This window comes from Pecten maximus, chromosome 15 (assembly GCF_902652985.1).
Source record: "Pecten maximus chromosome 15, xPecMax1.1, whole genome shotgun sequence".
Taxonomy (NCBI): Eukaryota; Metazoa; Mollusca; class Bivalvia; order Pectinida; family Pectinidae; genus Pecten; species Pecten maximus.
Genome location: NC_047029.1, coordinates 38,017,955 through 38,033,807, shown reverse-complemented (window position 1 = coordinate 38,033,807; position 15,853 = coordinate 38,017,955). Strand labels below are relative to the sequence as shown.

General features: G+C 38.4%; 1 protein-coding gene across 3 annotated transcripts in view; it reads left to right on the top strand.

Annotated features, from left to right (window-relative positions):
* The window catches only part of LOC117343839 (calcitonin receptor-like), a 118,653-nt gene extending 102,938 nt beyond the window's left edge, over positions 1–15,715 (top strand). For 2 of the 3 annotated variants that reach the window (XM_033906372.1, XM_033906371.1), the window contains exons 10-13: positions 7,512–7,594; positions 8,567–8,702; positions 9,350–9,436; positions 12,201–15,715. In XM_033906372.1, the coding sequence (XP_033762263.1) occupies positions 7,512–7,594; positions 8,567–8,702; positions 9,350–9,436; positions 12,201–12,497 (603 nt within the window). In that variant the 3' untranslated portion in view covers positions 12,498–15,715. The remainder of the gene's footprint in view (positions 1–7,511; positions 7,595–8,566; positions 8,703–9,349; positions 9,437–12,200) is intronic. The other variant, XM_033906373.1, reaches the window with a different exon arrangement.
* The last annotated feature ends 138 nt before the right edge of the window (positions 15,716–15,853 follow it).

Below are 15,853 nucleotides of genomic sequence, written 5' to 3'. Positions count from 1 at the left end.
AGTATTGTACATAAATCCTTAGTCGTGTCCTGTACGTGACTGAGTATGGTACATAAATTCTTCGTCGTGTCCTGTACGTGACTGAGTATGGTACATAAATCCTTCGTCGTGTCCTGTACGTGACTGAGTATGGTACATAAATCCTTCGTCGTGTCCTGTACGTGACTGAGTATGGTATATAAATCCTTCGTCGTGTCCTGTACGTGACTGAGTATGGTATATGAATCCTTCGTCGTGTCCTCTACGTGACTGAGTATGGTATATAAATCCTTCGTCGTGTCCTGTACGTGACTGAGTATGGTATATAAATCCTTCGTCGTGTCCTGTACGTGACTGAGTATGGTATATAAATCCTTCGTCGTGTCCTGTACATGACTAGTGTGGTACATAAATCCTTCGTCGTGTCCTCTTCGTGACTGAGTATGGTATATAAATCCTTCGTCGTGTCCTGTACGGGACTGGGTATGGTACATAAATCCTTCGTCATGTCCTGTACGTGACTGAGTATGGTACATAAATCCTTCGTCGTGTCCTCTTCGTGACTGAGTATGGTATATAAATCCTTCGTCGTGTCCTGTACGGGACTGAGTATGGTATATAAATCCTTCGTCGTGTCCTGTACGGGACTGGGTATGGTACATAAATCCTTCGTCATGTCCTGTACGTGACTGAGTATGGTACATAAATCCTTCGTCGTGTCCTGTACATGATTAGCGTGGTATATAAATCCTTCGTCGTGTCCTGTACGTGACCGAGTATGGTACATAAATCCTTCGTCGTGTCCTCTGCGTGACTGAGTATGGTACATAAATCCTTCGTCGGGTCCTGTACGTGACTGAATATGGTATATAAATCCTTCGTCGGGTCATGTACGTGACTGAGTATGGTACAGAAATCCTTCGTCGTGTCCTGTACGTGACCGAGTATGGTATATAAATCCTCCGTCGTGTCCTGTACGTGACTGAGTATGGTACATAAATCCTTCGTCGTGTCCTCTACGTTACTGAGTATGGTACATAAATCCTTCGTCGTGTCCTGTACGTGGCCGAGTATGGTATATAAATCATTCGTCGTGTCCTGTACGTGGCCGAGTATGGTATATAAATCCTTCGTCGTGTCCTGTACGTGACTGAGTATGGTATATAAATCCTTCGTCGTGTCCTGTACGTGACTGAGTATGGTACATACATCCTTCGTCGTGTCCTGTACGTGACTGAGTATGGTACATAAATCCTTCGTCGTGTCCTGTACGTGACTGAGTATGGTATATAAATCCTTCGTCGTGTCCTGTACGTGACTGAGTATGGTATATAAATCCTTCGTCGTGTCCTGTACGTGACTGAGTATGGTACATAAATCCTTCGTCGTGTCCTGTACGTGACTGAGTATGGTATATAAAACGAACGGTAAACCTAGGTCATCTGTATAACCTCCGTTACAGAATATTCTCTCTGATCAGTGCTTCCCTTAAGTGTCATTACGGATATCGGAATCATAAATATACTTGTAGTTAGTGTTGCCCAGTTGGGCCATTCAAAGTTGTTTATATAATATATGGCATTGCTGTCGGTAGGATTTTTCAAGATATATGGTTTTCGTATATAGGAGTCGTCGTTTTGATGTTTCATATGTCAACGGTTCGGTTATTTCACGACGATTTGCTAAGGATTTGTTCAGGGTGAAGTACTCTGCTGATATTTCCAATCCCCTGTCATGTCATTGTGGCCGTAGATCTTAGCTGTTTAGTATGAATCTACCAAGAAAAATGTTAAAATGTCACAGACCTGAACTTCCCAGAAATAATTTATTGAATTCGGAATTTACATTAATAGTCTCTCTGAATTCTCGAAAAAAATCAACGGTCGTTGTAAATTAAAAAATTATACTTTCCTTGTCATAAAATGGGCGTGTTAAATAATCAGTTGTTTTAAATTTTAAATTTATATAATTCCTGCGCTCTGTCCCTACATGGGCGCCAATGTAACAGAGCGCAGGAATTATATAAATTTAAATCACTGCCTCCGCTAGGGATCGAACCCGGGACCTCTGGCTTACTAGTCTTACGCTCAACCGATCGAGCTAAAGAGAAGATCACTCTAGCCGAGCGGTATATTGCGGCTAGTATTTACCAGGGTTACATACTCCCCCTCCAGGAAAGAACTCGTCCTCGAGTTTCCAGGAGTAACAGCGATGCTTGTGGAGCAAGGCTGAGTATTTTTCCCGGGTCCCTACATGGGCGCCAATATAACAAAGTCGGATTTTCAGTTGGGAGGGGCCTTGGCAATAGATAATAAACGGAAGGAGCTTCTGTTCACATGTTTACTTGCACATATTGATAAGTACAGGCAGAAAAGTCCCTGCAATCAAGCAAATAACTTCTGTCAATATACATATACATTCGAAACTAACGCGCCCAACTTTACAACAACAGCGCGTAATTTGAAAACAGTTAAAATTACACATACTCAGATTAGACCACATTCAGTTAACGTATTCGGAGTTAAAATTATTAGGATATGCTTTTAAAATATAAACAGATACCTGATTCGATACAAGTTAACTTAATTTGGAATTATAAACGTCGGTGGAAGTACCGATCACATGATGCACAGTAGATAATGAATTAATAAATAATAATAATTAATAATAACAATTTCACTACTTACTTGGCATGTGGTGCCCAGGACGTATTTACAAAATGTATGAAAAGTTGGCATAAGAATGACCGAGGTGTAACAGATGTTTGCGGAGGAAAACCCCCACCAGGGAGAGGGCACCCTTAGTCTCTATCCAGACCACGCAACCGCTGGAGCTTGTCTGTATGGACTACCTGACTCTGGAGCCTTCCAAGGGAAATTACCAGCACATCTTGGTCATAACCGACCACTTCACTCGCTACGCCGTTGCAGTTCCAACCCGTAACCAGACCAGCAAGACCACCGCCGAGGCTCTGATGAACCATTTCATTGTCCACTATGGGATGCCGAAGCGCCTGCACTCGGACCAAGGAATGACGTTCAGAAGCAAGCTTGTGACGCAGCTTTGCCGTATGACCGGTATTTCTCAGTCCCAGACTACACCATATCATCCACAGGGCAACGGACAATGCGAGCGCTTTAACCGCACATTATTGAGCATGCTCGGAACCCTTGAAGAGGAGGAGAAGAGGGACTGGAAATCCTACGTTGCACCCTTAGTGCATGCATATAACGCCACGAGGAACGAGTCTACGGGATACTCGCCCTTTTATCTCATGTACGGGAGAGAGCCACGATTACCTGTAGACCTTGCCTTCGGAATCGAGTCGGACAGTTCGAGGGAATCATTACACTCCTATGTGGAGTCGATGCGAAGACGACTTAAGGATTCCTACACTATTGCTCTCACCAGGAGTAACGCAGCTAAAGCTAGACAGAAAACCGGATACGATGTACGGATTCGTGGAGCCTTTGTCCGCGCCGGAGATCGGGTCTTGGTTAAAACAGTTGCTTTTGAGGGGAAGCATAAGCTTGCGGACAAGTTGGAGGAGGAAATATATGTTGTTCTAGACCAACCCAACCCAGATATACCTGTCTATGTTGTACAGAAGGAGGATGGCGGAGGGAGAAAGCGTACTCTACACAGAAACCTTCTCCTTCCCGTCGGTTCCCTGGCAACCGATACTGATGACAGGAATGATAATACCCTTACACCACGGAAAACCCCAACCCCAGAACCAAGATTGACACGACGGAGTGTGAAGGAACTACGGATAAAGTCTCAGGCCAAACCTGAGGACGCAATGGAAGTTTCCTCCATTGCCAACTCCGATGACAGCGATACGGAACTCTTTGTGTCAGTGCCCTCTATGCCAGCTGTTGGTGACGCCCAGGCAGGTGCCACGGATACAGCAGCTGAGCAGCCTGTAAACGACCATCAGTCGACAATGGTCCCTGCTGAAGAGGATGCAGACTCCGTTATTGATAGGACCAATAGGGAGGATGTTGATGCACTTGGAGGACAGGAAGAGGATGATACAGCCGGGGTAGAGTCTCCAACAATTCCGAGACGTTCGGGGAGAGTCCGTCGACCACCTAAGAAGTTCACCAGTGGTGATTATGTGATGACAGCAGGTACAGCCCCAGATCTGTCATGGATGCGGAAGGCGGATTATCTTCGCTCCATGGTCTCTGGCGATATTCTGGCTCCAGGAGCAGAACGGATTTTGGAGGCTGTATTGTCAGTGATACAGACATCAACCTGATTGTTTTTAACCATGTATTATCATTTGTCTTATTTTATTCATTCTGCAACGTCATATTTCCATGTAGTTGTATAGATACTATATTATATCTTGTAATGTCTTTACATTACAGGATTCATTCTACTTGTATTTGATTGTTCCTTGTTATCCATTATAGGGATGGCGAGGACGCCATTCTTGCACAGGGGGTGTATGTGGCACCCTGTTAATTTTGGTTATTTTAATTGAATCACTTTTATAACTGCTCGTTGTGTTGTATTTGTGCTGTTCGTATCCCACGTCGTGTTTGTGGCTGTTGGGTAAATGTTCTGTACTCGTCGTGTGATTGTCACGCAGTGTGTATCCTATGCTGTGTTACAGGTAGCTGTCAGTTATGTGCTTTGTATGTGTGGTTCGTGAATGTCCGGAGAGTATGTTCGTGTGATGTATGTTTGTAATAAACTGGTTTGACCACTGACGGACAGGACAGGGCAGGACATGCGCAATGCGTTTTTTCTTCTTTCTTTCTATCCCTTTTTGGCGCTCTTTCCCCAGTTCCACTCTGTACATTGGTCAGAGAAGACGGTCATTCTTATGCCAACTTTTCATACATTTTGTAAATACGTCCTGGGCACCACATGCCAAGTAAGTAGTGAAATTGTTATTATTAATTATTATTATTTATTTATTCATTATCTACTGTGTTACATGTGATCGGTACTTCCACCGACGTTTATAATTCCAAATTAAGTTAACTTGTATCGAATCAGGTATCTGTTTATATTTTAAAAGCATATCCTAATAATTTTAACTCCGAATACGTTAACTGAATGTGGTCTAATCTGAGTATGTGTAATTTTAACTGTTTTCAAATTACGCGCTGTTGTTGTAAAGTTGGGCGCGTTAGTTTCGAATGTATATGTATATTGACAGAAGTTATTTGCTTGATTGCGGGGACTTTTCTGCCTGTACTTATCAATATGTGCAAGTAAACATGTGAACAGAAGCTCCTGCCGTTTATTATCGGCAAGGCCAAGGCCCCTCCCAACTGAAAATCCGACTTTGTTATATACCCATGTTACCAATGGCTTCTTTATTTTATGTATGTATATATCAATGCATAAATTTTAAAAACGCAGACGAAACGTCCTAGAAAAGACGACTAAAATTCCGTTAAGGACGATGTCCAATCCGTGCCTGTCTACAAAGAATGTCTGATCACTGATTATCAATACATTGTTTCTGATATACAGTCTATGTTGACGAGACGCGGAGGTTCCGTCTGTTGTAACTCTGTATATCCTGTCTCTACTTATGTGATTAAGCTTCAGCCCAGCGCAGGATTACATCTCAAAGACACGATGCAAAACATCATAAGTCTACATATATCCTATGTGGTCAATACCGTATGACCTTGCCTCGGATTATTGTATGTTTGATAGCCCTAGCGTCGGAGACGCTCACAATTTACTTTAAAATGAGAGAGAGATACCCTCGACCTGTTTACTCTTAAATAAGATATTGAATCTCATTCCGGGCAAAAGTCGTAATGTACATCGTAACGCAATTTAAGGAGTAAAAACAATATTCCTTGTATAAGAGCACGTGACATGTCTAGACATGACCTCTAACGTGTTACAGTATGTGTGTACGGTACTTATCACTGCGGCATGATTTAATCTTGTTTGAAACAAGGAATTTTATTCATGACGTAAACAATGACATAGCCGTTGATAAGGTTGTTTTTGATTGGCGAATGGTTCAGCGTAATGATATATAAGAGAAAAAGAGACTATCAATAAAGTGAATTTGTGCAGGGTAGAGATTAAACTATAAGGATTAACTTGGATACATTTTTAGCCCACCATCATCAGATGGTGGGCTATTCAAATCGCCCTGCGTCCGTGGTCCGTCGTCCGTCCGTCCGTCCGTCCCTCCCTCCGTCCGTCCGTCCGTCCGTCCGTCCGTAAACAATTCTTGTTATCGCTAATCCTCAGAAAGTACTGAAGGGATCTTTCTCAAATTTCATATGTAGGTTCCCCTTGGTGCCTAGTTATGCATATTCCATTTTGGGACAGATCGGAAAACAATATGGCCGACAGGCAGCCATCTTGGATTTTGACCATTGAAGTTTGTTATCGCTATTTCTGAGAAAGTACTGAAGGGATCTTTCTCAAATTTCATATGTAGGTTCCCCTTGGTGCCTAGTTATGCATATTGCATTTTGGGACCGATCGGAAAACAACATGGCCGACAGGCAGCCATCTTGGATTTTGACCATTGAAGTTTGTTATCGCTATTTCTGAGAAAGTACTGAAGGGATCTTTCTCAAATTTCATATGTAGGTTTCCCTTGGTGCGTAGTTATGCATATTGCATTTTGGGACCGATCTGAAAACAACATGGCCGACAGGCAGCCATCTTGGATTTTGACCATTGAAGTTTGTTATCGCTATTTCTGAGAAAGTACTGAAGGAATCTTTCTCAAATTTCATATGTAGGTTCCTCTTGGTGCCTAGTAATGCATATAGCATTTTGTGACTGATCGGAAAACAACATGGCCGACAGGCAGCCATCTTGGATTTTGACCATTGAAGTTTGTTATCGCTATTTCTCAGAAAGTACTGAAGGGATCTTTCTCCAATTTCATAGGTAGGTTCCCCTTGGTGCTTAGTTATGCATATTGTATTTTGAGACTAATCAGAAAACAACATGGCCGACAGCCAGCCATCTTGGATTTTGACAATTGAAGTTTGTTATCGATAATTCTCAGAAAGCACTGAAGGGATCTTCCTGAAATTTCATATATAGGTTCCCCTTGGTGCCTAGTTATGCATATTGTATTTTGAGACCAATCGGAAAACAACATGGCCGAAAGGCAGCCATCTTGGATTTTGAAAATTGAAGTTTGTTATCGCTATTTCTCAGAAAGTACTGAAGGAATCTTTCTCAAATTCCATATATAGGTTCCATTTGGTGCCTTAATCTTAACTTTTATATATAGGTTTCCCTTGTTTGAAAAGTACTAGAGGTTTCTTCTGAATTTACACAGATTAGTAAGACTTAGAAGAAGAGAAAAGTAGAGAAAAGATCAATCTGACATGGAACCTATGAAGAACATTCAATGGTGGGCGCCAAGATCCCTCTGGGATCTCTTGTTATGTGACGGGGTTAAGTATAACACAAAAAACAACCTTTCGTGGTTTATTTAGAGCACACACCATTTAATCCATAGATATATATTATCATGTATTAATATATATTAAACATCATTTTTGCTTACTTTGTAGGTAAATTTTATATTTTTATGTAACATTCTGCGGATTCTACTCACGCAATTACAGTCACATCCTAACGAACCAAGCAATTTCCGGTAGGTATATTTTCCTCATCCTTTTATTCATTTTCACAATGATATGAAGTCTTGATTAGAGGCTGCATTAGGCATAACCATGAAGAAAAGAAAAAAAGGTTCCTGTATGAAAGCATTTGCATAATTATTATTACGTTGAATATTGGACATTTGGAAAAGGATGTATGAATGAAAATATTGAGCGTTTACTATGCAAATTACATTAAAAAAACTCATCGACTAAAGTAATCCGTAAGACTGCATTATTATCAAAGATTTCCTATCGCTATAGTTGTTCACTATTTGAAATCGTAATATATAGCAGCACGTTTGAAGTCATGTCGGCGATAAGGTTTTCCTGTCACCTCCCCGTACAATCAGCAACTTAATCTGTTTATACTTAACACAGATTCACTGTTTATGCCGATTGGTTAACCCTTAACAATTCTAATCATACTTGTTTCCAGTTGAACCAGTGCTGACATACGTATCCCTTCTTACGTACAAATAGATTGAGACTCTGAAATGGTTTTCGTTATATTAAGAGCTGTTTATACTATCTACAAAATATATGTATATATATGTGCATTGTAGCAAATGTCAACGAATAATTTAAGTTAACAGATATATCTGAAAACTGGAAGTCATGCGTTGTACTTCGCTGATGACACAACAATAAGTTTTAATCTGCTCCTTAAGATGATCTATGCATTGTTATGTATTAATCCGATACACATTATATTATATACGTTAAATTTTAAGTTAACATATATATCTGGAAACGTGTAGTAGTGCGTTGTACTTCTGCTACTTATTTCTTCACATAATTTAATGCATTTATTTGACACATAGAACACCGATATATATATATATATATATATGTTAGATTTAAGTGCCAAAAGAAGATTCCATAATGTGTTTTGGAGTTCCCAAATTCCGTCACTTATTCGACTACATTGTAACTCTAATATACATATTTTACTTTTCCAACAGGAAGGCTGTGAAGGCCACCTTTGTTTTAATCCCATTGTTTGGTGTCCAACTGTTTGTTACAATCTATAGAATTCCTGTTAACAAACAAGCTGGATTGGAATATGAGAGGTTCTCCTTATTTTGCAACAATTTACAGGTAAGTTATTGTTGTTGAAATTGTTCACGACATTTTTACAGACTTATATATAAGAATTGTGTTATTCTATTTGTCCGCATCAATAGCATATCTATTTTATTCGGTTATTCAAATTCACCCTTTAGTGGAATTTCGCAGAAACGTCCTACGGCAAAGGTTCAACTACGTTTCTGAATTATACGCTCCCCACCCCAATGAGCTGTTGAGAGAGAGCAAGAATATTTTCAAATGTTTTAAAAATGTTTTACTTTTTTTTGACACTATGTACCACTTTTTAGATAGGTCATGCAAGCTTAAAAAACAAAACTAAAATCTATAATCTGTATATGTATATCATAATTCTGGTGGCAGCGAGTGCACGTGACCCTAGTACATTACTCTAAGTTCTGTCGTACATATATGTTTACTAATGGCCGCGTGTTCTTGTTAGAATAGTAAATTAATGTAAACACTCTTTAACGATTTAACAATCACGAATCACGAAGAAATATCTTCTGTACGTGTGCATGCTAGCATCCAATAATATGAAAATGCAATTTTTCGTGTAATAATTAAATCTTGAATCATGGTCACGTGGAACAAAACAAAATATAACACATGTTATTTAGAAGTTCTAGACCACATGCCACATTTGTTTTATTTTACAGGGATTCTTCGTCGCCCTGATATTCTGCTTCCTGAATAGCGAGGTAAGCGAGATCGTGCTGTTCCCCTGCTCGTATAAACAGACAGAAGTAAGTGTCGCTAGCTTGCTCTCAATACGTTTGGAAATCAGAAGACGGGGATTTTGTACGATAACTATAGAATTGTCATCGGTTTCCGTGCTTCATGTACCAAGACATGATATAAAAACAGTCTTATCTTTGTGTTTTCAAAATACATCATTATTATTTGCCAATCAGTTTTTGTAATATTCTTATTTTACGTTTGCGAAAGAAGTTTTCCCTTTTTTTTTGGCTCATGTTTACATTTTATTGTTATATAACAATAAAACTTTACAAAACTGTAACAATTATATAAACGATAACGACGATCTGTTGAACTTATCTGTTTTAGCTATCATAACTTTTATCTATCTTCTGGTTTCCATATTGTATATGTCATGCAGCATGCGGCATATTGGTCATTACGTGCATATACATGTAATTTTATGGTTGCTGTTGTATTACGAGGGCTAATTGATAAGTTGTGATCCTCGAATTGAAGGAGGTTCGCAAAGATGTTTTTTAAAGTCCTACTTGTAATGCTCTGACTAGTTCCAGGTATCCGAGGACTGATCTCCTTTGGTTTATATCCGCGAGGTAGCACTCTAAAGTAAACAAGACAAGCGGCATTTGCAAAATGGACAAAATCGGTTAGGGTTAGTGCTAGGGTGAAGCGTCTGTCATTGGCATGGCCGCCATTCACGATTGTGGCTTTAAATTGAGGCATCTGCCTTATCCAGCTCATCTCGCCCCATCTATTTCTAAAACTGAAAACTTGTAGTGGATGACTTTCTGAACAGCCAAGAAAAGGAGTTCTATAAAAGTGGCATCAAGGTCCTTAAACAGCACTGGCAAACGTGTATAGATGCTGAAGATGAATATCTTAGAAAAAATACAATATGTCCGGCAAAATACAAATCCTTCAATAAGAAACCCACAACTTATCAATCGGGCCTCGTATATGTTATCTGTGGATTCGCTGGCATAACGACTAAATATCAATTGATACAAAGTATTAAAAACAATCTCGTTCATTCCGGAGAGTCGGCATGTTTCCTTGACTAAATTGTTACAACCATGTATTATCACACCAGAGACCTGGATTAGATTCTGGTTGGTAGGCTTATAGAAATGTCTTGTTCTCTATTCTGTCAGACTAGCGCCGACGACACGTTCATTATACTATCGTGTTTAAGCTCTAATTTCCCCAGTGTAGCATACATGTGAACTCTGCTGTGTTTTATGCACACAAAACAAAAACAAAAACAAAAAACGCAAAAACCAATATTGTCGAGATTTGAGCATTTATTAAATGCCATTAGATAAATCAACAACAATATCAGAACAATATTCGCATAAAAGGTTGGGTAATAATTATACTTAAAAAACGCCACAAACTTGAGCGAGAAACTGCAGTATGAGAAACTGCAGTATCCGCTCAAGTGCCCCCAATTATAGAAGACTTACGCTAACTTGGATTGAGGATGCATTTTCTCAATAGACCCGGCTAGACAGTCGGAATCGCTCGAGTTCTTATTTACCTAGATTATGGTAAATTGGCCATACATGTACTTACATTATTTCAATAGTTGTCGAGTTTTTCGTTTTGTTTTTTTGGTTTTTTTTGTTATTTTGTTTGGTTTTGTTGGGGGTTTTTTTATTGTTTTTGTTTGTTTGTTTGTTGTTTTTTTGTTGTTGTTTTTTTATTTTTGTTTCTAAAGACTTGAAAATATTGCTCTATAAAACATATCCGTCTCTGAACAGTAACTGTTTCCTTATACCTCCTGGATCTGGAGAATCTTGTAGCCTAGAGAATTCTGGAAGCACTAATGTTCAGAATCTGGTACCATATAAAATAGAACAATAGCCCCCTTGCATGCTGCCTAAACACTTATATATACCTACCCTTCATTGTTTTCTCCCTGAAAGGTTTTAAACATCCACTGGCTTATCATATTTTCTTAACTTATGTAATACAAAAAAATATAATAAAGGAAAAATTCCAGAAACGATGATTAGTATAAATTGCTATGTAATATGATCCATTTCGTAAGCTTTGTTGTATTTATACAATTTACGAAGATATCATCAATCATTATGTGAGCCTTACCTTCTTGGTCCTAAAATTAACTTGGATATAATTAGATTTTCAAACTTCCATTCTCATCTTCCAAATAATATATTTCTAATGATGTCATTGACATTTCAAGAAGATTGAAAGTGCTCTTTTGTATTCTTTTCCAATATATCTTTTATCTACAGCTAAGTTCATGTTATAAAGCATCGCTGACATCATCTGTATTTAAAATTAAATGTACTAAAAATCACTGACATCAGCTTTATTTACTATCATTTTTCTTAACTAAACGCATAAACTATATTTTGGACAATTGCACAGCTCAGATGAAAATTGCACGGTAACGTGCGAATTATTGAACACTGCGTGGCGTTGCTACGGATTCTAAATGTGTTTAAGTGATTATGTAATAAAACAAGTATATCACGGGTATCTGTGCATCTGTCCAGAATGTTTGGTTCTTGGTATTTGTAATCGACTGATGGTCTATATTGAAATGGACCATTGCACAGACACCCATGATATATTTGTAGAATATAATGCATTGTTTTTTTGTTTTTTGTTTTTTTTTTTTAATTGCTATCTCTATTGTACATGCGCTTCTTTTCTTTCTTTTATATAATTATTTTATCTAAATACACTGTTGTAAATGTAATATAGTCGGGGAACATCGTATATAATGTATTTGATAAAGTTCTGTATTTGTTGTACATGTAGGTTATCACTCACTTAAGAAAGACTTGGAGACGAAGAATCAGAGACCGATCGCTTGGAGGATCGAAGCGACTTAACACAACTCTCAATCAGACTTTATCATTTAACAGCGATACTCTAGATAGAAAAACGTCTGATAAACGGAACCGGAAAGAGACTTATCAAATGGACGATAACGTAAACGGCGAGGTCACGTCAAAGGAAACTAGAGGGAATGACATCCGATACAACGCAGTCCCCGTTAGTGAGGAACAGTATTCAATGTCTGACACTAATCAGGGCAAATGTATGCTGCATTGACCAGCAATCCCCTGTTACATCAGACTGGTCAATGTACCGGACACGACGATATTATGGCCGAAAAGAACATTGTCTGTGACAGAGCTAAATTAATTGGTTATTTCGGCGTCGTGATTTACACAAGAGCTGCCATTTTACAAGCTCGCGCCGTGTTATATAGATCTACATGTCTGACCGCCAGACGTGCATTCTTATCTACAGCTCTGCTTCATTGCCTCAAGTCCATGCTTCTGTGGTGGGATATATGTGCATACACATACATGTGGCCTGGAATAAAAGAAATCTGGTCTAGTGATTTGATTGATATGTTTTTTGGAATGTGATTGAAGGTTTAGAGACTAGCCGCATAACGTCCAATTTATCATCTTACTTATTTCAATGGATCGTTAAATAAGTGTTTCTACACTGTAGTTCTATATGCAATTATGTTGACATTTTAATCGACGAGGTGGAGTATTTCATTCTTATACATGACCTAGTGAGATACACAACACGGGTTTGATAATGACAATTATGGTGAATTTCCAAATTAATCAACTTGATATATAACTTAAACACCAATCGTCTTCACGTCGATGAAATTCAATATATTCAAAAATATTGATTTCTTATTTTGTTTTTAAATGCATAATTTACAAAAGACAGTTGTGTTCCTACCACATGTTCCATACTATGATGAGTAGAATGGGTTTTCCATGGCTGCCGGTATGACTATGAGGAATAATGAAATCCGACAGGGAATAGATCTGGAACAGCTTAAATGTTGTCACTCATCATCTGACTTTGATGTGTTCATTTCTTTTGAACAGCACCTTCCGGTATTTTTCGATTAATTACCGAATATATAACGTAATATACATGTATGTGCCTGTATTATGCTACAGTTGAAGAAAAAATCATAAAAACAACGAAATGTATTCTTAACGGGAGCCTGGCAATATTTGTATATTCTATAAATTTAGACTTATTTTAGTGCTTTTCCCTCAGAAAACATCATTACGCTCATTGCAGTTGATTTGGCTGTAAAATTTGAGTGTGACAAATACATTTACGTTATTGTACATCTAAAATACCAGGTCAGTTTACTGTCTGGTTGTTTAATCAATGATTACTCCTGAATGTACAGGAGTATATTAGTGGTTAGTTTGACAGCTGGACTCCGGAATTATCTCGGTTGCCTAAGGAATGATTAATTATGTTTCTGAAATGTGATCGTGGATTTATTGTTAAGAAACTACATACTCAGACATAGATCTCGTGTACTCGTCATGTTATACCGTCAAACATACATACATGTAAGCGTTTGATGTTTCGTTTCAGGTATAGAAGACAATCATTGTTGATATTAGCATTATCTATATATAAAAAGTCCTTCATACGCTGCTATATAAACTGATATGTTTTGTTTGTTTGGATGTATGTTTCTACTGAATTAGCATTCGTCCTTGAATGTGACGTCATTCCGATATTTGAGAAAGTTTTCTTTTCGATATCACACAATTTTCTGTTTTACACAGCATGATACATGTCCCAGTACATTCGACCATACGGATATTGAAGTGTAGTTTTTAGCATTGTTTGGTGAAAAGTAGATGAACATACCACATACATATTTAATTACGTGTGGTTTTTTCGATATGGTTATGTCGTATCAAGGTCTACGGAGCCACTGTGGTCCAATGATAGGACGGATAGCTTTGTAACCGAATGGTCACTAGTTCGAGTCCCGGCACGGTAGTCTAGTGGTAGGACGGAGGGCTATGTAACCGAAGGGTCACTAGTTCGAGTCCAGTCACAGTGGCCTAGTGGTTGGACGGAGGGCTAAGTAACCGAAGGGTCACTAGTACGAGTCCCGGCACGGAAGTCTAGTGGTAGGACGGAGGGCTATGTAACCGAAGGGTCGCTAGTTCGAGTCCCGTCACGGTAGTCTAGTGGTAGGACGGATGCTAGTAACCGAAGGGTCACTAGTTCGAGTCCCGTCATGGGTGCGGTATTTTATCCTTACATAATATATTTCGTTGTGTTCCAGTCAACTCCTTGCTATAAGGATACTCGTTAGGGAAGAACAAGTATGTCGTATGGAAGTTGTTAGCGCCAAAATAACAGCTCCGTCTGTATGCTGCCGAAAGTAGTTTTAAAATGAAATTAGCTAGCGTCTAAAAACACAATACCCACGGCTAATAATTGTGAGCAATATATAATTCATAAATGCACAATACTATCACACGTTCTGAATCATTAGAGTATTCATTGTTATAACTATGACAGTGGCACTACCTTGACTGTCATTTCATGACTAAGTGTCATCAACTGTCTATACTTTACTCTTTTGAGGAGATGTCTCGTATAAGATTGCTTATTCTTATCCCTAATTGTATCTTAACATTATAATATTCTGAAATATTATGTATTGCATAATGTACAGGACCAAAATTCGGTACCTGCCAGTAATTAAAACTGTACAAAACTTAACAAAGAGCCAGCGATTAACTCGGCGTAGTCTATCTGCCATCAACTGTGTGTGCTTGGCTCATTAACAAAATCCATCCGATGAACGCATCCCTTCGCTCCTGTCTGTGATAAATTATAACATCAATACTTATGTCGAAGTGTTCTTTTATATCAATATCCTCATTTGATATACCTAAATTATCACAGTGTCATGAATGTGAGGAAATACATTGGCACATGTTTAATTTTACCTGTCATTACGGGATTACCTATACCTGTATTATACCAATCGCCTGACGCTATCATGTCGTAATAGATAGTTGATGGGTTGTTTTCACCCGGAATTAAAACATATTGCGTACCTAGTTATGAAATTTCCAGAGAACAGTGGGAGTTGTATCGTTATTTTCCTTTAATTGGTAAATATCTCACTAAGTTTAAACGTGAACTAAATATCCATCACTGCTATATAAAACTGTATATATACATTATATAAATATATATGATTTGTTTAATCCGACCAACTTACGCCATACGATATCAATACTTATGTCTGTGAGATGTCAAGGAGGACAGAAACCCTGATTACGTATACATCTATTAATGATTGTATGGGTACTGTAACAGGTAGATTGTCGTATCATGGTATGCGGATATGTAAACAGAGTTGTAATATGTCTTATGATGATATATTCCTTTATAAATATTACGATATTTTGTGTAATAAAAGTCCTGTCGAAATAAAACATGAAGAAAAAAAAACCGCTCATGAGCACTAAGATGTTGTTATTTTTTGTTGTTGTTACTTATGGTTAGGTCCAGATCGTTCTTTCTAACTGTTTCATTTAAATTCCTTCTTATCCTGAAGGCCTGGGTGGATTTTGATGAAATTTTGTCTGGAGCAT